This window comes from Poeciliopsis prolifica, unplaced genomic scaffold (assembly GCF_027474105.1).
Source record: "Poeciliopsis prolifica strain line A6 unplaced genomic scaffold, Auburn_PproV2 SCAFFOLD022, whole genome shotgun sequence".
In the NCBI taxonomy this organism is placed as follows: domain Eukaryota; kingdom Metazoa; phylum Chordata; class Actinopteri; order Cyprinodontiformes; family Poeciliidae; genus Poeciliopsis; species Poeciliopsis prolifica.
In genome coordinates, this window is record NW_026562397.1 from 1,775,987 (window position 1) to 1,800,696 (window position 24,710).

At 38.5% G+C, this 24,710-nt stretch overlaps 1 protein-coding gene across 1 annotated transcript; it reads left to right on the top strand.

Annotated features, from left to right (window-relative positions):
• Positions 1-4,146: 4,146 nt before the first annotated feature.
• Positions 4,147-16,721, top strand: zgc:113279 (uncharacterized protein LOC553749 homolog). The gene is made up of 12 exons (XM_055045714.1): positions 4,147-4,256; positions 4,358-4,469; positions 7,988-8,109; positions 8,657-8,681; positions 8,889-8,935; positions 9,028-9,154; positions 9,240-9,546; positions 10,487-10,592; positions 12,045-12,191; positions 12,702-12,762; positions 13,136-13,318; positions 13,931-16,721. Exons 2-12 carry the CDS (start codon positions 4,367-4,369, stop codon positions 14,014-14,016), a joined length of 1,314 nt encoding a protein of 437 aa, XP_054901689.1. The 5' UTR covers positions 4,147-4,256; positions 4,358-4,366; the 3' UTR covers positions 14,017-16,721.
• Positions 16,722-24,710: the final 7,989 nt, after the last annotated feature.

Consider the following 24,710-nt stretch of genomic DNA (forward strand, 5'->3'; position numbering starts at 1 on the left):
CTCTTAAATATGACATCCTTGTCATTCGGGCCAGTTCAGAAAGACTTGGCTCACAAACTTAAGACCCAGCAGTTTTCTGAGCTGCGTCACCACCCAGGATGACTTTAGTTCCCCAGTGCCAGGATGACTTTAGTTCCCCAGTACCAGGATGACTTTAGTTCCCCAGTACCAGGTTGACTTTAGTTCCAGTACCAGGATGACTTTAGTTCCCCAGTGCCAGGATGACTTTAGTTCCCCAGTACCAGGATGACTTTAGTTCCCCAGTACCAGGATGACTTTAGTTCCCCAGTACCAGGATGACTTTAGTTCCCCAGTACCAGAGGGTCTGTGGGTCAGAGTGACTGTCCCTCTAGCTGCAGCTCTGTGCATAGCATCATGTAAAACCTTAAATCTGGACATAAATACAAATACTAAAAACACATTGACAGAAATTTACTGTAAGAGGAGCCATGAGAAACCTTCCAGCATTTCCATGTGGTGTACATTGTTTAATTTATGTGATGCGCTGTGTCATAAAAATGAATTTGTATCGTAATTTATTTAAACTAAAATATATGTATTTTTTTACTATTTGAAACATATTTGCAGGTCTTATTTAATTCATTAGGTCTTCATCTGGGCTGAGTTTGTTACAGTAGAATCTATTTTCACAGACTGAGCTGCGATTGATGGGGAAAAACACTGGAAGTCCGTGAAAACTGTTGGTCTTTCCTTAAATCTGTCTGTCCAACAGGGCCCTTTCAGTCGGCCCTCACCAGGGCCCCTGACAACCAGCACAATTGAAAACTCTTTTTTCACACAGAGGAGTTACAGGATGTTTTGACACAAGAGACACATTTTGAGTTTTGTCCCAAAATTTGGTTTTTAGCACTGGTGAAAATAATACAAACTCATTTCTTCAGCGTCTTTCGTCGTTGGCTGCAGAGGAAGTTTCCTGCTGATGTGGAAGGACAAATGCAAACACCAGATGGCAGCAGAAAACCAATTTTTCACCACCTAAAATTCAAGTTCACATAAAATTGAAGCATTGTGACATAAAAAGTGCATCTGAAGGGTGAAGGTTCAAATGTAAACTTTATGACTAACATTTGTCCATGGAGGTCATCCGGCCTCACAATGTCTGACTCTCATTTGAGCCCAGAAGTTGTTCTAAAGTGTGTGTTTACAGCCAAATTGACTGAAGTCTTGTGGTGGATTTTTTTTCGGTATGTTTGCATCATTAGGTCTCAGGGCTTTGGTTCTCCTGTGTCTTTCACCATTCAGCTCCACAGTATCAAGCGTAGGCTGCACATTATGGACGATGTGCTTCTTGGCAGACAGTGAAAGGCCGCAGGCATAGCTGCCTCACGGCACTGCAGAGTGAGCCGTATTTATAAAGCACAATTCCCATTCAGACAGTCATCTAAAACAGTCGAGCATCAACCATTTAAACAAAGCAGGGATTTGGTCTTTTTCCATCAATTGGAAGGAAAAAAAGGGGATGAGGGGAGAGGAGGAGGGAAAGAATCTCTAATCTCCACCATTGCTCTTTTGACTGCAAAACTATATTCACTGAACTTCTGGTGCCTTAAAGCAAATCCATTTATCTGCCACACGCTGCTGGTGGGAGAATGTTGTGCTTAAGAATGCTGCCTGTAGCTTATCTGCTGAAATCAGAGATAATACTAATATGAAAAGATTTGATCACATTTTCTGCTGCCGGGAACCACAAGGTGTGAAACTGCAGGAGTTTTGTCTTCCAGTTTCAGCGCAACAACACAAAGGGGCCTGAAGCAGAGGTTTTAGCAGCTCACATGGACAGCACACTTCCCCCAGGCAATTCTTTGAGCCTGTAATTGCATTTTCAACCGTCCTAAGAGTATTTCAAGCCATGTCTGCAGGATTTTCACCCATCCTGTTTCGCCCAAGGCGTCTTCAGGGAACGCAGTGGGTCTCCCATGCTCTTGGATGAATTTCATGAGGTAATGCAGAGTGGGATGCTTGGTCTGTTCTGTTACATTATCCTGGCACAGCAGATGTTTGATCTGATAACCTCTGAGTTTCATTCATCCATCTCTAACTCTGAAGAATCTGAGTCAATATCACTTATAGCAACATTTCATTTCCAATAAAAGTATTTTTGAAGTTGAAGCATTTATCTTTTTACATCCACTTCATTCTACCTCCAATGTGATGATTTGATTTAAACGCATTTATCAGGTACAGGTACTATACATTTGTTTAAAACATACTGTATGTTTTAAACAAATGTACAGTATGAAGCTTCAGGTGAAAGACGGAGAACCAGGCAGATGAACACGCAGAGACAGAAGGAGACCAATTCATCAGATGAAACATGAACAGTACTGATCATTTATTTGATAAATCATGCAGTGATGATGATTTTACTGTCAAAACTGAATACCCCCCCCAAAATAATTTTCCATCAGTGATTTTTATTCCCAGGTGGCCAATATAATTTGCAGTAGCAACATGTGTGCATACAGAGCCAATAAGGTGAACTATAATTTATCTAACTATAAAACTAAAAGACAAAATGGCTGCCTAATTTCTCGTCTGGGTCATAATCAGCCACAGTTTATGCAAGATATCAGTATTGCCAACCTGTAAAGCAGTGTGTAAATGATATACCTCCATAGCAATAACATTTTAGACTGCTAGCCAGGAAGAAATCTAAAGTATTGCTAAGCGTCTGCTGAGGGCCCTGCACATCACAGGGCCGGCCCTGCAAGAGCCTCTGCACTGCGGCGCTCTCTGCTGGAAGCCAAGGTTAAAACAGCTTTACATTTTTCATTACAGCATAGTTTTTTATTTTGTTGTGACTTTTTGTCTGCCTAAATCAGTTAGCTTTAGGAGTTTGCTAGTTTTTATTAGTTATTTATAGTTAAATATTGCTTAGTTTTTGTTTAGTTTTAGTTTTTTCATGCTTTGATTAAGTCGTAGGTGCAGAATTCCAAAAGGTCAAAGTATTGTATTGTGATTATGCATATATTGATTACTCAGGTGAGTATTAACTGGTCAGAAACCAGTTGAAGAAGCATTGAGGGAAATCCCAGGATGAGATCAAACCAGGAGCCGAGGGCACTGGGTCAGAGGTCAACGAGTCGGTGGTGAACTCAGGATCTTCGAAGGAAACTGTGAAAGTTGAGGCCAAGGTTCCCACAGTGTGTGTTAGAACCATCTGCTGTGTGTCTTTATTAGCCCCCCACACACACACCTGAGCGTAAGCAGTGGTCTGGTAACTGACTACTTATCCTGTCTGTCTGCTATTCATCTTTTTTATCTGTGCCATAATAACTTCACAGGAGCCTCTCATAATCTTGTGGCATGAAGTGTTCATGACAAAGACAAATAGTTTTCGTGGTTGAGCAGAAGGCCTCTTCTCTGTTTTCACTCCCTTCTCCTGCCTGACTGGATCTTCCAGTGAAGAATTCTCACGATATCTTCTGGCCTGTAAGTGCAGCTCATGCAGGTTGTCAACGGCCTGCGTGACAAAGTGTTTTATTGTCACAACAACACTAATAATACTATACTGATGCATCTTTTTGGCTCATGCATTTGACAAAAGTGGCATCAAATGAGAGGCGGCCGTCCTCAGTTTCTTTCTTGCACGTTGTTGTGGCCATTTATGCTACATTTTGTGGATTGCAATTTCTACCAATTTAGTTTTAGAAATTTACAAAACTGTAAAACAGCTAAAACTCTGAGTTCCTTTAAATTTGGATTAAAAACACACCTGTGTAGAGTTTGCCTTTGAAACAAAATCAATTGAACATTAATTAACAATCTGATATGTAATGACGTCGAAATGTAATGTCTCAATTATTGACTGTGTCTTCTATGACTATTTATTTTTGTTTTCATGATGGAAAGCATTTTGCCTTGTTGCTGGAATGTGCTTTTTTTATTTGATTTGGAGCATGATCACTACTGAGAACCTTTCTAGCCCAAAGGAGCTCATATAAATCTTATAACTCCGTAAACAGGAGTTGCAACCATCTCCAGTATGAAGCGTGTTTCCATCATCACCTGTGATGTTGCTCTAGCAGTTAAAGTGATCGGTATGTGAGCCCGCCCTCCAGCACCGCGTTAAATCTGAGAGGCTGGTCTTCCTGACAGCATTCCTTCTCCTCAGTGGAACACAGAGTTCTGGATCAGATCAGATCAGAACAGAACAGCAGCGGCTCTTCAGTCAGCTCCTAATCGAGGACGCAGCAGCAGGTCACAGTGACGCCCGGGGTCAGAGGCTGCTTTTAGTGAGTTTCTGTTTCTAGACACATCTTCGGCTCCATAGAAAAAACAAAAAAATATAAGAAAACTTGGTCTTTGCTTTCAAGAACCTTGTGTTCCAGAATAGATCCAGGAGATGAAAGGGCAGAAGAACAGAAAGACAGCGGGGGCCGGACTGGGCCCTCTGCTGGAGGAGCCGCCCGCCGAGCCAGGCCCGCCTGGCTGCAAACGAAACAAAGGTAGGAACCATAACTTTTACTAAGGAATGATGTGAACAATACGGCATTTCAATTTAGTTCAAGTAGTTCTAGTTGTTGAATATGTTAATAAAATAGTTTCTCATGTATATATGGGTGTGACAGGCCCCTTTAACATGACATTTGTTTGATGTCACTATCTGTAATTACTTTCCAGGTGTCTTAAAATTAGTTTAAGCTAAAAACAACTTCAATTTGACTACCAAGAATTTAAGATATCCACATTCAAATTCTGATTGGTCAGGAGAACAATTCAATATGTCCTCAATAGCATTTTGATGAATAAAATGCTTTTTGAGATTTCTCAAATGATGTTACCAGATTAGCCATTTGAAACATCGCGACTCAGATTAAATTACAGCTAGTGGCTGTTATATTCTCAAATATCTGAAATGAGAAATTACGCCTGACAGAAAACATAAAGCTGCTTTTGTTTGATTGGCTGGTTATCAGATAATGCCAAGTGCATTTCAAAGCATTTATCAGGGTTTGCCAACCAACCGCAGGATCAGTGAAACAATCATCTCCAAACTCCCACATCGCTTTTACTTCCTAGTGAAATATAGAGGCTCTTACCTTCCGTCGTTTCATTAGATGTCAGACTTTTAATTAGTATGATACTTATAACTTGGAAATTTCACAAATGTTGAGGCTGGAAGGCCTCCCTGCCATCACCCCAATCTTTACCTTCCACTCAGAAGAAACATGTTTGCATGTTGTAAGCTAACAGTGTGTTTACTTATAAGCTCTCAAACACTGCAGCAACGTGTCACGTGTAGTAATGGTTCAAAGTACCATCACAAAGTTTTACATACAAGTCGGTCATGTTGAGAGACATTGAAAAATCTTTTGAATTATACTCCACTCAATTATACACACAACCTCACACAGTTGACCCGTCCTCAGTGAGAACATTTCTTGCCTCACTGGATTTTCCATCGATAGGAACAGATCAAAACAACAGGCTGACACAACAAATAACTGAGGAGGATATTAATAAAGTAATTTCAAAACTGAAGGGGAGCAAGATGATGCTTTAACCATGAACTCTCTAGGGGGGAAACACCACCGTCTTGCAGAAGAGCAGTGATCTCAGTGAAAACAGAGTGTAGTTCTTACAGACCAATGTTCGTTTTAAACATTTATTACAGGATATTTGCAACAATACTGGCTAACGGGATGAAATTCAGAATCCCAGAAATTTCAGACAGGATCAGACTGGTTTTGTTCAAGACAGGCAAACCCATGAGAACGTGAAACGTTTTCATGGGTCTCACATTATCATGAGACCCTCATAGACCTCATTTGGTCTATGAGGTTCTTCACCTCATAGACCAAATGAAAAACAGAATCGATAGCTGTCAGTTTAGATGCAGAAAAGGTGTTTGACTCTGTGAGTTGTAAATATCTTTACTTGGTTTTGGAAAGATTTGGCTTCAATAATCAAATGATAAATTGTCTTCAGTCATCTGCTAGGATTAAGACTAATGGGGATCTATCAGATAAAATACAATTAGAAAGGAGCTGTCACCACGGCTGCCCCTTAACGCCCCACATTGTTTGTGCTTTTAATTGAGCCTGTAGCCATCAGAGAACACGACAACATTATGGGTGGAACCATTAAAGGCACAGGGCACAAGATATGCCTCTACGCTGACGATGTGTTCGTAACTCTAAGTAACCCTGATCGACCTACCTAATCTTCTTTCCTTACTCAAGACATTCGGCACCTATTCAGGGTATAAATCAAATTTAAAGAGAACACAAGTTCTCTCATTTAACTATCAACCATCACCAAGAATTCAGACAATGTCCAGATTCAACTGGCACAATCAATCCATAAAATATCTGGGAGTTCAAATTCCTGCAGAGTCAGCCAGCCTTTTTGAATGCAGTTACATCCCACTGACAACACAATTGGTCTTTGTTACTTATGAACTTAAATAATCGAATAGACATATTAAAGATTAACCTTTTACCAAGGATTCTTTATTTTTTCAAGCTCTGCCTACAAAGATACCTAACAAACAATTATGTGATCAGGATAGAATAATCTCAAACTTTATCTAAACAAAAACCGAGAGTAAAATTTAAAACATTACAACTGTCAAGAGAAATGGGTGGATGGGCTTTACCACATCTAGAGGATTATTATAGAGCAGCGCAGATGAGAGTGTTGGTTGGTTGGTGTGACCCAACATGTGAAGCTAAATGGAAAGAGATAGACCTGACCTACAGATGATAGAGATAGAAATCTTCTACCCGCAAGAATGGAGAAGAGATTTACACAGAGGTTACAAAAAGGCATCACAAGTTACTGGAAGATTACAAACCATAGAGAATCAAAAAGTTTGAAACAACTTCAAGATAACTACAACCTGAAAAAATGTGACTTGTTTACACACCTTCACCACTATAAGAAAAGTATGAAACTTTTGGAGGAGGACGAGACAAGTATACTTAAAATCCTTTTAGATTCAAGCAACAGAAAACCTCCAAAAAAAATATCCAAACTATACTCATGTCTACAAACAGAGAGAAAACATAATACAACATATCTTAAGGTTAAATGGGAAAAAGAAGCCAAAATAACAAGAACTGATGATATTTGGTTAAATATATACAAATCTGTGATTCACACATCATGTTCTAGAAATTTTTCTGGAAATGCAGTGCGTTTTTTTTTTACACATAATATTATAAGTAAACGACGTTGAAAAGGCAAAATGCAGGAGGAACTGTGGGAATACACCTGTGAGTTACAGATGTTTTTGCAGCTGCTAAAAATGATAACAGAAGTTATCTATCAGACTTCTTCAGTTCCTGAGGTGAATTACCCAGGAAAACCACAGCGTAAATTTATGACTGGAAAGACATAATAGAGGAAATTCATGCAATCTAAAGACTGACAATTTCGTTAAGATTTGCCACGTATGAATACAACAGATACTGGAAAAAATGGAAAATTCATTGGAGCCTGACACCAACTGTATAATTGATGTAATTGCCTTTTCTTTTCTTTTTTGTTTTCATTGAGTATCACTCAACTGCTCCTTGTCAAACTAGTTGCTCTGTAATTTTTGTTAGAGGGAATTCTAACTGTTCAATGTATGCATGTATGTGTACTTGGAAGACCACTAAAATGATCAAAAATAAAGTATTTTTAAAAAAGTCAGTCATGTTGGATTGTGAGTTTGTTCCCTCTGTGCATTCTGAAGTGTTTTTTTTCCCAATCTTGAGGTTTTAACTTCAGAGTAAAACTAAAGGACAACATGTCAGCCGATGACAATCGTATTTATTTTCAACTCGGGGGTTAAACACTTGGCTGGGGCTTTTCAGTAAACATATTCAACCCAGGTGTGTGGATCAGAGAGCCAACAAAATCTTATTACCTAACCTCAAATGCTTTCACTCTTTCACTCTGTAATTAATGGTAGCTGGAGTTGAGAAGCAGTTTTGATCCTGTCCAACAGGCCTTTTGTTTTCTGTTTCTCATCGAGGCACAAGATGTTCAGTCTCTGGCGGTGAGCAGGTCTACCTCGGAGTTCGTGTCAGAATGCCGGTGAGGGATCTGCTGAAAAACATCCGAGTGCCCAAAGACATGGACCCCGACGACTTTAACGTAAATCCTTTCTTCTTTTTGTTTGAAAATGACTGAATTGGTGAGCATATGTCCTCTTCCACTTCATCAGTAATTTTTTTTAAAACAACAGAAATTTAAAGGCAATGTCTAAAAGCATTTCCCTTTGGGTTTGATGAAAATACTTCTGGAGACACTCTAAATGCAGTGAGATGATCTTTATCTCCTTAATTTAACTCCGGGGACAGAAACCACTGTCTCACTGTTCTATACACAACATTTCACAAGTTCTCCAGAAACTCAGACGATATCAGTGAGTCAGTCCAGGTGTCTTCAGGGATATCATGCATGTACAAGTACAGAGATGCAGGCTTGACCTCGCTCACCATGTCTTTGTGAAATATTGAATGTTTTCATGCCATTCAATTTTTTTTTATGTAGTTGTAATTTAAATCAGTGATTCTTGAAGTGCAGTCATTTGCTATGGTGCATGAAGAAGCAACATTTTAAACATATTAATATACACTGTGCATTGATGAAACTTTTTTTTTTTCACTTTTCTCCACAAAATCTGCATGTGTGAATGTAGGAAAAAGGCTCGATAAAAGGCTCTGGTGAGTGAACTGATGTCATTACTCCTGTTCAAAACACTGAAGCTGCTCCAATAATATTTCTTGGATAAGAAAACTGAGTAAACTGTGGTCTATGACAAGACAGACCTGTAAAGCTGCCTTGTTTTTGTCAGGTTTATATGAAAAAAAAACAACTGTCATTGATTTGCTCCTTGATCTCCTGATGATGTTTGTCTCTCTGTTCAACAGGAAACAGGAAGCGTGCCAGAGCCCGCTCAAAAAACAAAGTTACCAGGGTGTGTGTAGGATCATAAAACAACAGTGGATTACTCATCTCCATTGGTGACAGATTTTGGATTGCTGAGTTTGGCATTGCTTTTACTTTCAGGCACAACACCCTGTGAAAAGCCTGGAGGAACTGGCGATCATCCTTGAGGTGTTGGAAGAGGACCTGAGATCCAGCTGCATTCCTCGCTCCCTGATCCCAAACTCCCCTCCGTCTGATTCCACTTCCTGTAACACACTGAGCACTTACAGTCCGATTCGCTAAAATCGGGTCTGGAAGAAAAACTTAATGCTGCCCCTGTGTTTCCCTTGTAGATGTAAATTCCAGTGACGAATACGATGAAATCATTCCCAGCCCAGAATCCTACATGGCCTCCTCTCCCACCGCCTCGGAACACGACATGCCCTGGACCCGACCTGACTGCATGTTTTTCAGCCTCCAGTCCTCCGGTGGAACTGATACACAAAGCTGCAGAGACAGAGAGGAGGGCTGGTTCGAGCCTGAGAACAACTGGGATCTGAACACTTCTGCCTTCTTCTGGACACAGCTGCAGAAAGAGGAGAGCCGGCTGAGGACGACCTCTGATGCTGAGCTGCTGACCACCGATGAGCACGGCAGGACGTAAGCATGTTACTGTCTGGGAGGAGAGGCGTCTTAAGCTCACTTTTTACACTGATTTTATGTTCCTCCTGGTTGACTGTGAAATTGAAAGTTTGATGACTAAGTTATGGTCCTCCAAATATTTTGAGGACTATAAATTGCTCTGGGATTTAAGCAAAAAATGAAGAAAATCTCATTTAGATTAAAAATCTCAAGGGAATCCTGGGCAAGACTGGCAGCAGCACCACTAAACATTACAGAACATTCGCAGCAAAATGAGGTCAGTGGATGTTGGCCGCGCTTTCAAATACTGAGCAGTCAAAGTTGGAGAAAGAGGAATATTAAGATATTTTGTTGCTGGCAAAGATGTACCGGCCCACAATTTCCAATACGTTTCATTAAGCTGGTGCATTGCATGTATCACAGCCAATAGATGATGACTGGGTCAAATCATTTACTGTTTGAATACTTTAGTATTGAATTGATGGTGAAGAATCTGAATCTTCTGTGTCAACTTGGCAGACACAGGCAGTTGTTTTCCATAATTTCTCTAAATTGTTCTGAACCAACACTAGTAAGGCTTCGTCCGTATTCACTGCCTCGTGATTTTAACGTCGTCTATAAATAGATGCATTTGACGGCGCTGTCATCTTTCTATGATAACAGAGTACCAGAGTTTCCTAAGATCAAAAAGTGTAGAAAACTGCAGTCAAGTGAGTCTGAGGTTCAGTTTTATTTCTGACTTCAGATCAACGTCTTGTCATGTTGGCAGGAAGGTGGGAATGAAATAATTCAACCGCAGGCAGCACTCGACTCATCCTGACTGCAGCCTTTTTCGTCATGCTGGCTTATAATGTATTTCATTATAAGCCAGCATCCGTGTTTTAGATTAGTAACTTTTTCATTTTGTTAGATTCTCAAATGCATCTTATTTTCCCAATCTGTCTGTTTCTCCCTCCAGACGTCTGCATAAAGTGGTGTGTCTGGGAAAGAGAGCAGAGGCGTATGCCATCGCCAAAAGAATGTGGGTGATCAGCAGCTTGGACCTCAAAGACTCTGATGGAATGGTACCGTACACACACTTTTTACACCAACATTTAACCGTTGAAGGTTTGCAGACTATTTTTGCCACCAAAACTAAACACAGCAAAGCCGTTGAGATATGGAGAGAAAAGCAGTGAAACAGTTCACCCTCTATTCCTGGTAAACTGAAACATGTATTGCCTCTTTATAAATGTTGTATTTGTCACATGTTTCTGTTTATCAAAAAAAAAATGTCAATATCAGATTTCTCAGGAAAAAAAAATGTTTTGAAAGGATGATTTTATTTAGTGATGGGAGACAAACCAATCTGGATCATCAATTAATCCCCAGAAAAGAACATGTCTGACGACACGAGGTGAGGTAGAATATCTTGAAAACAAGCAACTTTGTCATATTTGTTGCCAATCGTTTGACCCACATGGAGAACACATGCAGGAGATGGAGAAATCAGTCAAATAAAGTTTATTGTACAAAAAGCAATGAATGGGTTTTCTTTGTCTGGGACCTGGAGCAGCTACAGGAACAGCTGGGGAGTCTGAAGCACTGAGGACAGAGGAGATGAGAGGTGAGCTCAGCTTGGCAGATGATTGAGAGATAACCTTACTTTGAGGTGCAGATTGATCCACCGGTCGAAGAAAGGCTGGTGCTGGGGCTTGGTTCCTTCACAGGAAGTTGGGACTGTTGCTAGGAAACCCAGTGAGACTGCTAGGTGGTTGTTTTCATTGGGAGGTGAGCAGGTAGCAGCACAGGCTGGTGAACATGGAAGTGGTTTGTCATGGACTCCAGTACCTGAGGCTTCTTTATGGAGATTCTTGTTGTTGAATGGTTGGACTCAGGAGGCACAAAGGGTAACATCCAGAGCTCCACTGGAGAACCTGCAAGGAGATCACAAAGGTGGGTTGAGTGTAGCACTCAGAAAACTCAAAGACTCAGGAGGAGCAAACACTGATGGGCACAGAGTACCATGAACGGCACCGAAGGACAAATATCAGGCTTCTTTTGTACAGTGGCTGATGATGCAGATTAGTTGTGGCTGTGTGGACTTGTAGAAGTGTGTCACTTATAGATTCATGGAATTAATGTTGTTGTCCCAACATCCCTGTCAGTGATAGGGACTCACTCCTGTTGTTAGAAGCAATAATGGCTCAGCAACTTATTTCAAATGCTTAACTCAAGCGGTTGTTAGCTAATAACTTTTCCACATGGGACTTTGTTATGTTCCACAACGTTTCTCTCAAATTTAATGAAGAAATAATGACACTTTAGTATTTACTCAGGCCATCTTTGTCTAATATCACATTTTGTTTTATGAATCATTTAAGTGAGACAAAACCAGATTACATATATGGGGGTAATATACATATATATTTATATATTTACAACATTGTATTTTGCATACTTGTGTAGCTTTAGTCTGCAAATTGTCACAAAATTTCCGAATGATGTAAAATTATGATCACGCTTTGCACCCACAGACTGCCCTCCTGTATGCAGCAAAACACAACCAGCACCTCATGGTGGCGGATTTGATCCGCCTGGGGGCAAACGTGAATGAGACCAACAACCTGGGAAAGTCCTGCCTGCACCTGAGTGCTGAGAATGGCTACATCAGAGTGTTAGAGGTCAGATGATCTGTGTGCATTTTGTTTTTTATCATTATTTCCATCACTACTAGAATCAGGAGCACCGATTTATGATTCTGCTGTTGGTTGCTCACCATTGACAGACCTATTACTGGACTGAACGTCACGTGACTAATGGTCACGTCGCCATCACTGTTTTGGATATCGATCGTCGGGGAAAATAACAGTCATGCAAAGAATCTGGAAGAGACAAAGTGCTTTACAAACTGATTAGTACATTATTGCGAGAGAATGCAAAACCCATTGTGAGGGAATCTATCCAGCTGAAAAACCATCTCTTACATGAAACATTTTTTAAGCAAAAACCCTGAGTTTCTCCAAAATTGTCATGTTTTCATTGATCAAATATATTTTCCTAATTACAATTTGAATCATTTTACAGTCCATGGAAACGCAGCTAATAATGAGCATTGTCATCAAACAAGATCACCTTCCTTTTTTTATTCCCCCCAAAAGAATTTCTTTCCTTTCTTTTTTCCTCCCTTCCAGGTTTTAAAACAAGCAATGATGGATGGGCTGTATATTGATGTGGAAGCCACTGATAACTCTGGTAAGTCCTAGTCTGCTTAGCTATTTTCAATATTAGATAAAATAAGAAGAAAACACTATTACAACTTAAAAACAACTCTGTTTAGGAAGAAACTAGAAGCATTTGAATTTGGCTACTCTGGTGCTGATACAAGGCTTTACTAAGTTTAGCAGAGCATCGTCTGCACAGCATTATAGGTTGTGCCTGATATAACCTTTGATATTATGTATCATAAATGCAGCAAAGATATCAGTAATGCCTTCACTAAGCGACTCATTGGAGAGGGAAGAACTTCACACATAGAACTTAAGAATTGTCCAATTGGGCCAGTGTGTTTCTTGTAAACATAGATTTATGCACCAGAATGTGATCAACATCAGTCATTTGCTCTCAGGGATGAGTGTCCTCCAGTGTGCCGCTGTGGCTCTGAAGGCCAGCATGAGTGAGGTGGACAGCAGCATGTCTCTGAGTCCCAGCAGACTTCACACTCTGCGCCAGGAGCACATGATGGAGACACTTAAGTGTGTCCTGCAGATGGACAGCTTCCTGCATGCTGCTGCCAGCTGGTCTGCTACAGGTATGAATGAGAGGGAAACTGATTCACAGCTTCAAACACTGGATGCACAGAGACTGCTGGTTAAACACAAACCTTTCGTGTTATATATACACATATACATATACATATACATATATATATATATATATACATATATATATATACATATATATATACATATATATATATATATATATATATATATATATATATATATATATATATATATATATATATATATATATATATATATATATATATATATATATATATATATATATATATATATATATATATATATATATATATGTATATATATATATATATAATTTGGTGGATAAAGCATTTTTGTTGCACAGAATTCTCCCACAATTCTGTGAGGTTCTGGTAAAGTTATTGGAACATTAATATTGAGTACATGTCTAATGCAAAAAAAACAACAAATTATGATTTATTGAAATGATTTCAAAGTAACCAGGTTTGTTTCTCGTGAGCAACTTTAAGAATTTTTAAAAACAAATAGTAGTTATTTATGGGTTGGTTTGCATCACAACAGGAACTCTAGAGAAATAATAGGTCTTTTTTTATGTATTGTGCCATGCATAAAATGTTATGTTTTTTCTTTTCTTTCAGATCCAGAGTACACTGTACAAAGCTGGCTGAACAGCCAGCATGTTTGCCCTGCAGGGCATTTTGGAACCCCGACAGTAATGTTCTGAGTTTGTTCAGGCTTGACTTCAGTCAGAGAGACTACAAATATTTAGTTTCTCGCTCAAGTACAAGTTCAGGTCTGTTCTGTATGTGAAGCATCTGTTAGGCTGTGTGTGGTTGCAGGTATCTGGCTTGTAGTCAGTCCTGGACTAAAGCCAGCACAGAAAAATCAGATGCACCTTCACTGGTTTCTGTGAAACTTCCATTGTTTGTTACAGTTTAGTAACAAGTTGCCTCTTAACAACTGCATCCCTGCAGACTCCAAAGTGAAATCTTTTGGCTTAACTTAAAGTATGGTAGTGTGATTGTGCCTTTCCAGCATATTTCTTCAGAATGATTATGAAGTTCTGTAAAAGAATGTTTGAGTCTTTGTTAGCATGTCTCCATCAACGTCTTTTTACGCATATTTTGAGGTATTTCATTAAAAAAACTTTGACGGAAACAGCAAAATTTTAAAAACACTTCATTTTTGGGAAAAAAAAGAGTTAAGGGGGCAGTGTTACATAAAATCTACCTTTTTAGCTTTACATCATGTTATAATGTTATTGTGTTTCCTCAATTCCTTCATGCATGTTTGAGAAATCCTCTAATCTCATTGGAACCATTAAGCTGTGCAGAACATCTGGACTTAGCTCCGCCTTCGAGGCGCAGCTCCTCCTCCTAGCTACAGTTTCCATGCTACCGAGCTTCTGCCTTACAGAGCAGCCCACCCCACTCAGCTCCTTCAGACTAGTCAGCAGCAATTAGCAAAAACCTGATGGAACTGCTGAGCTCATTATACTCACTTCTCTTTTCAGTGAAGTGCTAATAAAAGTGCTACTAAAGGGTTATCTTAAAGAGATTCAGATAGAGGAGGAATTTTTAAAGGGACAAAGGCCCAATTTGAAGGCAATACATAATACTGCTTCTTTAATCCACAAAAGGGGAGAGAAATACATTTGCTGAATAAGTTCTGATGTAGCAAATTTCCCATCTGTGCCTCAAAACTCTGAAAACTTCAACGTTTTTGACATGCGTGAGCCATTCTTGTTTGTGCAGTCTACTTCCTGCAGACAGGAGAAACATGAACATCTGGCAAAATGACATCCTGCGTAGCCTGGTTGATTCCCTTCAAATACGGTTAAATCTCGCTTTCATTTATTTTTTGGTTTTGGGAACATTTTAAAAATTGGCTTAACATTTGCATGACTACTGGATGTAAGAGCAGCTGTTAAACAATGGGAGTTATTCCTCATTGGTCGCACTTTAACTGCAGGCTGGTTTAAGATACGATATATGTCCTGAACATCTGGTTGGTGAATTGAATAAGCACAATCACAATACAAATATAAACCAGGTGAAAGGTTTCAATCAGATCAAAGGCACTGGTTTGACTAACTGAATGGAGAGCCAATGAGATCCAAGAAAAAAAAGCCAAAAAATTAAATTTACATGTTGGATGTTTTCAGGACTGTTGTTAAGAGCGCGTTGAATAGTGAGTAGTTATGGGAAAGTATTTCAGTTACACTTCACTGCTTTCCCACGACTCACTAAAACCATTTGGTGTGTGGAGTTTTTTGCATAGTCATTATTTTACCTAATGTCACATAAAGAGTCTTTCTTTATAAAATGTAATATTTTTGTTCATTTATGTGTCCTATGAATATATATATATTTTTATCATTACAGTTTGAATTTTAAAAATTCTCAGAGAAATGAGTTTAAAACCTAAAAAGAGAGAGGGATGTTTTCTCACTTAATATAGCAACTTTAGTTTTTAAGTAAAAAGGGAAAAAATTGTATTTGTTAATTTCCCCACAAAGAAATCCCATTTATTGTGTCAGTTCTGCTGAATATGTTTCTATGTTTGCACCACCTCTTGTTGTTTGTATAAACTAAACAGATTAGTTTATGGGCTATTCTTTCTGATCCATGGTGCCATGTGGTGATCATGTTTTATAAATGTAAAGAAAACTGTATATTGCATTGGGAATATTGTATATCAGTAAGGGTTGTTATGGGTTATGGATGCTTTACTTTGAATAAATGACTTTTTGAGTATCTCTAATACAAAATATGCAAAGAATTTTGTATTTGTAATTGTAGTTTCTAATTTTTGTTGTTGTTTTAAATGTATTCTGGAGTTTTTGCTGTGTTTGGAGGGCGAGCAACGTCAGAAGTTGGATTTTCCACACTGGCAAACGGGGAGCAACTGGATGCTCGCTGAAGAAGGTAACGCTTAAAATGATGTCTGTAAGAGGAACTGCCAGCAATGTCTGTGGGCATCGTCATGTTGAAATTCCTGCTTCTTTTCTGGAATGCTTTGTCCTCAAGTCTGAACCTGTCAAGACATCTCATAAATCACTGAGGCGTTGCTTACTCATACCACAGTTTTACCTCAGGCTTTACTAGGATGACACATCAAAGTTCGGAGTTGGCTTCTTTTCTTTTTTACCTTTAGTTTTTTAAGTTCAAGAGCACAAACCTAAAATCAACCCCCACAAAGCTGGTGATTAAACCTGAAAAGGTTTCTACAGGGAATAAAAATCCAGAACATGACACAAACAAAGCCATCAGTTTCTAGCAGCTCCTGCCTTTATATTCATTTGTTATGCACAAAACCTGTGAATTGGTTTGTAACAAACGTACTCCCAATGTTAATGTAAACGTATCCCACAGTCTTCTACAAATTTTAATCCTGCAATTCAATAAAAAAAAAGGTTTATTTAACTAATTTATAGTCTGTTGTGTTTTAATTACCTACATAATATAATTATTGAAGTGAATACCTGCTGCAGTTTGTATGTGTGTCCATAAAGCACATTTACCTCTGACAGATCAATAACTGATTATTGACTCACTATGGCGGCGCATGCGTGAGATATAGCAGAAAAAAAGAGAACAGTCCTCAAAGTTGATGTGTTGGGACATAGGGGCAACTTCCTGAAGGACTGGTGTGGACATGTCCCCACCTACTCTGGCATGAAGGGGACAGTCCCCACCAATATTTTCTGCCCTTTTCTTTTTTTTATGTACCTGCATCTATATAATGAGTAGCAGCTGCCGGTTGCATTAACAGCCAGGCGATGCTTTTTCAAATTTCTTTGCAAAACGTAAATGGCTAGTCTGCTCAGTGATGTAGTGGCCTGGACATCAGGTGACTTACTGTGCGCCACATGCGCCGCTGCTTTGCACTGAGTCAGGAATGTCAATGAAAAACACTTAAATGAACAAGCTTTTGTTCATGACTTGTTACTTTTTAATTTGAATAGGGTTTCTATTTTTGATAATGTAGACTTTTTCTGGCAGTTCAAGACTAATAAATAAACATGCTCCTGTACGTAAAATTAGGGTGAAGGGGCAAAATAATCCATGGTTTTCCCAGCTATTGGGGCTCTGCTTAAACAAAGAGATGCAACTTGGGCTAGGACATTTAAAAAAAAACAATAGTGAGGAGAGCTGGCTTTGTTTTAGAAAATTGAGGAATAGATTTACTTCATTAATTAAGAAAGCAAAGTCAGACTATTTCCTTGCCGAAATGACAAAACATTTAAATGATCCAAAGAAATTTTGGAAAACAGTTAAATCAGCTACTGAGCAGGCGCCACTGAGTGACTTTCGAAATTTTGTTTGGAACAAAAGTAAAATAGTGTCTGATAAATGAGCGGTTTTAAATTATTTTAATGAGCATTTTATTTCTGCAGGCTCTCTGTTTGATCATTTAAATTCATTCGGCCAAAATGTAAGTACTGATGAACTGTTTTTGAATAATGATTGTAATTCCACCACTTTTAACTTTTCCCCTATTTTTCCAGATGAGGTTCTCAGAAAACCAAAAAACATAGACACCAGAAAATCAGCAGGGCCAGATAACCTGGATCAGTTTTTTCTAAAGTTGGCTGCAGAGTTTGTAGCAGAGCTTTTGTCTCATATTTTTTAATTTAGTCTAATCTCTAACAAAATCCCTAATGTCTGGAAATCAGCATTTGTTTTGCAGCTCTTTAAGGGTGGGGAATCATCGCAGGTCCACAATTACATACCAATCTCAAAACTATGTATCCTCGCAAAAAAGCTTTAAAATTTAGTTGCAGATTAATTAAAGATTTTTGTAAGATTCTAATTTTGTTTTACAAAATGTACAATCTGGTTTTAGAAAAAAACATAGCACTGTTACTGTCTCTTTAAAGGTTTTCAATGATCTTATACAGGTTCATGATAACAAAAAACATTGTGTTACTTTGTTTATTGATTTATCGGAGGCATTTGACACAGTAAATCACACGCTTTTAATTGAAATGCCACACAAGATTGGGCTCTCACATCAAGCTACCATGTGGGTAGCTGATTACTTGTCGAACAGGACCCAGAGAGTCCAATTGGCTGGCTTCACTTCTCCTATGCTCACTATTTTAAATGGAGTACCTCAAGGCTCAGTTCTTGGTCCACTTTTACTCTCTTACATAGATCTGTTAGTTCTCATTCTCTATACTCTAACATTATTCTTCTGCATGTTCCACATGTTCGAACTGAAAAAGGGAAGCAAGCATTCAGTGTGTTGCTCCTACAGCGTGGAATCAACTTCAGTCGGAACTCAAGATGTCGGAAATGGTTTTATTGGACTTATTTTGAGCGGTTCTTAAAGATAGGAAACAAGATTCTATAAAACAGTGTCACTGCTTTTAACTTGTTTTTTTTTTATTGTTTCATACTTGTGAATATGTATTAATTGGTTTTATTTTGTAACCAGGTTGCTGTGTATTGCAGACTTCTGCCCACATCCCTCTTGAAAATGAGATCCAGATCTCAACCGGGCTTACCTGGTTAAATAAAGGAAATTTAAAACATTTTTAAAAAGAAATGATGCAATCAAGCAAAGAATCTGAGAAGGGGATGCAAAATTTTGATATTAATTGTCATCACTAGGACAGCAAGACAACAATGTCCAAAGGGATTATTCGTTCCATTTTCCAGATATCTTTGAAGAAATATCTTTGATTTGTTCCAAATACCTCAAAAACTGCTTGACCTTCTTGAACTTAAGGGTGAAGTAATAAAGTTCTTAATTTTGGTCATATTTTTAAAAAATATTTCATTTTAGTTTTGCAAAGCCCTGATATGATGTAGATCTCATCCAAGTCATTTCCCCTTTGGTCTAACAGTGCTGAGTGCAGTGACCTGTCAGGGAACTGGGCGGTTGTGTTTTCTCCATGGTGCTCTCCAAACACTCCCAGCTGGTAGCCAGCAGAGGGCGCCAAGGTGAACCAGTTGCAGGGTTGAGGACTAATTCTCTGCAGGCGTGGCAGATCACCTGCAGCTCCCCAACACTCATTGCATCTTGGATATAAGGAGCTGATTACGTGTCACTCTTTGCCATGTGGTAACGTCAAGCCTCAGTGGAACTCCTTGTGTTTCCCCTCCTTCAAGGTCTCCCTGAACATCTCCTAGGCTCTACCAGTGAAACCTTAAGTTGAACCAGAATCAGCCATAACCCTGAGTTGGTTTCTCATTAGGGATGCATCTATTTATCGGCCAGCTGATTTATTGGGGTCCCTTTTTCTTAATTTTTAGAGATCCGAGATTGGCCGATTTTTACATATGAAGCCAATCTCATTCACAAATCCTAGCTAGCTTGGCAAGAACCAACCACTGTTCTCTTTTGGTCTCTGATGAGAAGGGTTTTGACTCACAGACTGGCCCACCAAGTTATGTCTTGGTATCGGTCAAAAAACTAAAATTGGTGCACCACTAATTCTCATGACTGGTAGCTTTAAGCTCCACCATCAACATCATTGTTGTACTACCTGTCTGTCCTTCAATAGTCCTGCACAAGTCACCATCAGGTTCTCTGGCTACCTGACTCTGACTAGTTGACCTCATAACTCACTGATGGACTTCCCTATATCATCCTCTGTAAGTCCATGTCCTACCTTTCCTCTGGTTGCCTTCATCTGCTCCACCTATTCATGATTTCTTCCAGAAGTTCTGCTTCCAGATCACCATCTTTGCACGTTTTTTCCACTTTGTAAATAAACACTTTTAACTCTTTTCATCTGTATGTGGGTCAGAAGCTTCAACAAAGATATGGCATGAATGTGACTTTGGGATGTGTTCACAGTGCCTAAGTGTATCAGAATTGCTCCTTTTGCCAAAATTAGATTCATTAACTAATATTAAGATAATAGAGTTTTATTTCAGATTTTTCAACATCACACCAGATGTGCTGTTTTTTCCCCCCAAACATAAACTAACGTTGCATTTATCCTGGGGAACTTTACTGGAAAAGAAAACAGCTCTCGGAAACGTTTTCTTTCTGTCTCTTTTTTTTTTATTTTAAATCCAATAACTGAAGTGTGCACATCTTTAGGCTAATACTTTAAGTGCCTTTGGATCAACACAGACTTTCTACATCTCATATCTTGACTTGATGGTCTTTGCCAACTTGACCTTGCACAAATTCTCTAAATCTTTTAACATACCAGTCTGACCCCACAGGACATACGCCACATTAAAAATGGGAGCTGAAAAATTATTAAAGTCTAATTATTTTTAAATGATTTTTTTTTCAAATCATAAAAACCTGGTATGTGTGGGATCAGTGCATCTGCAGTTCAAATCTATTTCATTGATTTTTACACTGCAGCAGGGAGTCACTTTACTCAGGTTTGACCAGCATACTCTGTGCTGCTGTAGATTCTTTAAAACTTGATGATCATTGTTAGACACCAAACCTCACCACCAGCTTTCCTGTGAATTACCAGTTAATCTAGTGAAATGTGATATGAACAATTTGTAAAACACTGTTTGCATAAACCACTGTTGAGTTGAGTTATTAACTTACAGAACCCCAATTATAACATTTAATATTTTTTATCATTGAATTTATTTGCAATATCACAATTGTGTCTATTTTATTTTATTACAAATTTTATATCCCTTACATATTGTATTTATTATTATTTAACTGTACAGAACAAACAAGCAATTTCCATTTGGGATCAGTAAAGCATATTCTATTGTATTTATGGAAAGACTGAGACAAGATAACATCATAATAATTAATTAATCCTCTTCTGACAAGATAATATCCAGATCACCAGAATTTATGCTTTTGTTTCAGGAGTTTGCCTTATTATTTTCATCATTAAAACAGATGTGCAATAAATAAGTGCTCATGCCCTTTTTTTAAAGTAATTTTTTTACTTACTGTGGAAGTTGTTTGTTTTTATTGTGTACTTTTAATGTTGTAATCACAGAGTAAAGGAAGAGATGAAAACTTCATGCCCCACTCTGTCTGATAGAACGGTAATAAGAGGGAGAATGAAACAAGGTCACACTGTGAGGAGGTGGCAGAATAAATGTTTCAGGCTGAACATTAAATTCTAATTATTATTATTATTATTATTGCAGTATAAAATGTGTGGTATGTTAAACCAAAGTCAAAAGTCAAACCACAGATTTACCCTCTTTTTCTGTCCTCACCCCTCTGCATTTGTCTGTAACTGTATCCAGACCGTTATTTAAAATTTAAAGCCCTCTCACTATCCACACACACACACACACACACACACACACACACACACACACACACACACACACACACACACACACACACACACACACACACATGCCTTGAACAGAGCTCCAGGCCATTTTCACAGTGAGCTACATCTCCTCACACTCTTCCAGTGTGGATGTGCTCCCTTTACCCCACCTCCTACCAGCCTCCTCCTTTTCAGTTTCCCTCTTGCATCATATCCCTCCTCTCCCACATGCTTCTCCCTCTCCAGCTCCAATATCTTCCTGTGTTGCCTTCATCTTCTTTCTTTAACACACATGTCTCCATATGACCTCTGCCTTGTTGAGCATGGAAATTCCCATATGGAAAAGCTGATGCAACAATGGCATGATGCCTATGTTCATGATTCTCCACTGAAGACCTGCTGATGTTATTGGTCAGTAACTGGTGCAGATTCTTCTTCTTCTGTGGAACCTAAACTGACTTGGAACTAAAGTTCTGCAAATCCTTTGACCAAACTAAATGTGTGAAGCATATTGGCTGTCGAGTCTCTGACAAAAGTTATAATAGAGGTTCAGCTGTTTTGCATTTTGTCACAATTTCTTTTTGCATTTCATGTAGATTTTATGCAACTATCACAACATAGCACATGATGTAGTGTAACACATGTCCTAGTGTCATGTGGAAAGAAAAGATATTTGCTTTTAAAGGGGCCATATGATGTGTTTTCCAGACACATGGAGCCATTCTATGTTTCTTTCAATTGTTATAAAAATGCTATACATATCCAACGACCCCTAAAAGAAATTTGACTTTGTATTTTAATGCCTTGAAATTGTGCCTCTGTCTCTTTAAGAAGCTTCTCCTCTTTCTGACACTCTGCTTCAGGAAGTCATCTCAACAACCTGTCTCCATTAAGCCTTTAACATTCTTACCCACGTTGGACTGCAACTGGCGAAACAAATGGACGGAGAGAACAGCTAGACCAGGGGTGTCAACATCCAGTCTTCAAGGGCCGCTGTCCTGCAGTTTTCTGATGTGCCACAGGTACAAAGCACTGGAATGAAATGGCTTAATTACCTCCTCCTTGTTCTCCAGAGCCTTGCTAATGACCTATTATTCTATTCAGGTGTGGTGCAGCAGAGGCACATCTAAAAGTTGCAGGACACCGGCCCTCGAGGACTGGAGTTTGACACCCCTGGGCTAGACAGACAACACTGAATACACAGTTTCAACAAGGACCCAACGAGGAACAAGGAACACAGGTGGGGTCAAATACACAGAGGGTAATCACAGAACGAGACACCCCTGGGAATAATCAAAGGGAGACAGGACAACATGAAGGCACTGAGATACAGAAACTCAAAATAAACAGAAAAACGCACATCACGACAATAGTGCTTCGTTAATGTTGTGTTTTTGAATTTGTAATTGTGTTATATTAATATTGAAGTGGTTTGCACCCAGTGACGGCATAGTTAAAGTAACTTTAATCAGATTACTGATTACTCCTTGAAAAAGTAACTTAGTTAGATTACTGACTACTTGATTTGGAAAGTAACTAAGTTACATTAAAAGTAATTTTTCAGTTACTTTCAACAACGCTCCACCACCTGTCAAAGTTACATTGATCTTTGCCAATACTTAAATGTAAGCTGTTTTATAATGGTAACATCAACAATGTGTCTCCACTCAAAAGGTTGAACTGAAGAGCGGTGTATCTGAATGTTAACTTCTTTTCCTCCCATTTAGCCGCTCCCCACTCTGGAAGTCTGAGGTGATTGGCCGACATAAAATGAGAAGGCGGGACTTCACCAGGCGGCCTGATGGGAAAAGGGCTGCCAATTTCAAATCTGCTGCTTTACACAAGGCTCTATAAATAAGCCTTGTTTTCTGTACAGCCAAGACTGACTGACTTCTCTTTCCACATCTTTCAACATAACAGCAACAAACCAATTCATTTATATACTGTAACTATTGGCAGATGTTTTTCTAACAGATGAGCAGTGACATTTACAATATATATATATATATATATGTTGGATTTTTAGTAAGCATTACATTTTGTCAAATGTCATCGTTACACGAGACTCAGTAAATAAGCACCAACATCAAATGAGTTTTAAACAATTAATATCAAAAGCTCTAAACAGGCAGGTTTTAACTAACTCAGTATTTCAGCTGTTTTGCAGTTTTCTGGAAGTTTGTTCCAGATTTGTGGAGCATAGAAGCTGAAAGTTCTGGTTCTGGGGATCCAGAGCAGATCGGAAATAAGAATTTGCAGCATTATTCAGTTGCTACATGTGCAAAGCTGTAAATTTACAGCTGTAATTACACAGAAAACTAGTTGAACATGGTACCCAAAGAGACTAAAAACACATTTATGTCATTTCAATTCTAGCTTTTACTGTGCCACTATTTCTTGTCACAAAAATGCATGACTTTTTTTCCCCCTCAGTTTGTCTCAATTCTCTACATAAACGGCTTTGCTCTTGTTCAGCTTTTTGCCACCGTCTCTTTAATCTTACCGAACTGGGGCATCAGAAGGAAACCTCACGCGTGCGGCTCTTTTTAAAGCTCACAGTGACACCTGGTGGTGGTGGTGGGGATGTGTGCCCACGTTGATGCAACATGAAACATTCGACTCTTGATTCCAAGATAAATGTTCTCACTATCTGATTTTTTTTTTTTGCTCGTTTTTTTACAGGGTTTCTACACTTTTATTGTTTGGGAGTTCAACACTTTTCCAGACTCAAATATCAAGATTTTTTCTACTTTTTTTCTTTAATACATAATCTGTTTGTAAAAGTAAGACATAAGATTTCAGAGTATAAACCTTATCTAATTCTTGGATGCAAAAGCAATCTAGATTATCCATTTTAAATTAACTTTGGGTTATCTCACTTAGTTAGGTGATCTAAAATCAATTTCTTTTTCAAAGTGTGTTTTTCAGTCTTTATATTTTGAAAAAAAAACAAGCATGATTAAATCCAAAAATCTAAAATTGAGAAATATATTTTTTCAACCAAATTTAAATGAATTACTTTTAAAATAGACACATTTTCAACTAGTTTAACAAAAAATAAATACATTATGGTTAAATGTTTCAGAAAAAAATTATATAAAAAATTAAAGAATCGTTTTTGTTTTCAAAATTCTGATTTTGTCTTTTTGCTGACAGAATAAGAAAAAGTTTGGGAAATCAAA

What these genes read in the sequence shown, in the direction of transcription:
- zgc:113279 (XM_055045714.1), top strand. Translation starts at nt 4,367, where the DNA reads ATGAAAGGGCAGAAGAACAGAAAGACAGCGGGGGCCGGACTGGGCCCT. An exon ending in TGGACCCCGACGACTTTAAC is followed by an intron (nt 8,110 to 8,656) that starts GTAAATCCTTTC and finishes GTGTGAATGTAG; the next exon opens with GAAAAAGGCTCGATAAAAGG. An exon ending in GGAAGCCACTGATAACTCTG is followed by an intron (nt 12,763 to 13,135) that starts GTAAGTCCTAGT and finishes ATTTGCTCTCAG; the next exon opens with GGATGAGTGTCCTCCAGTGT.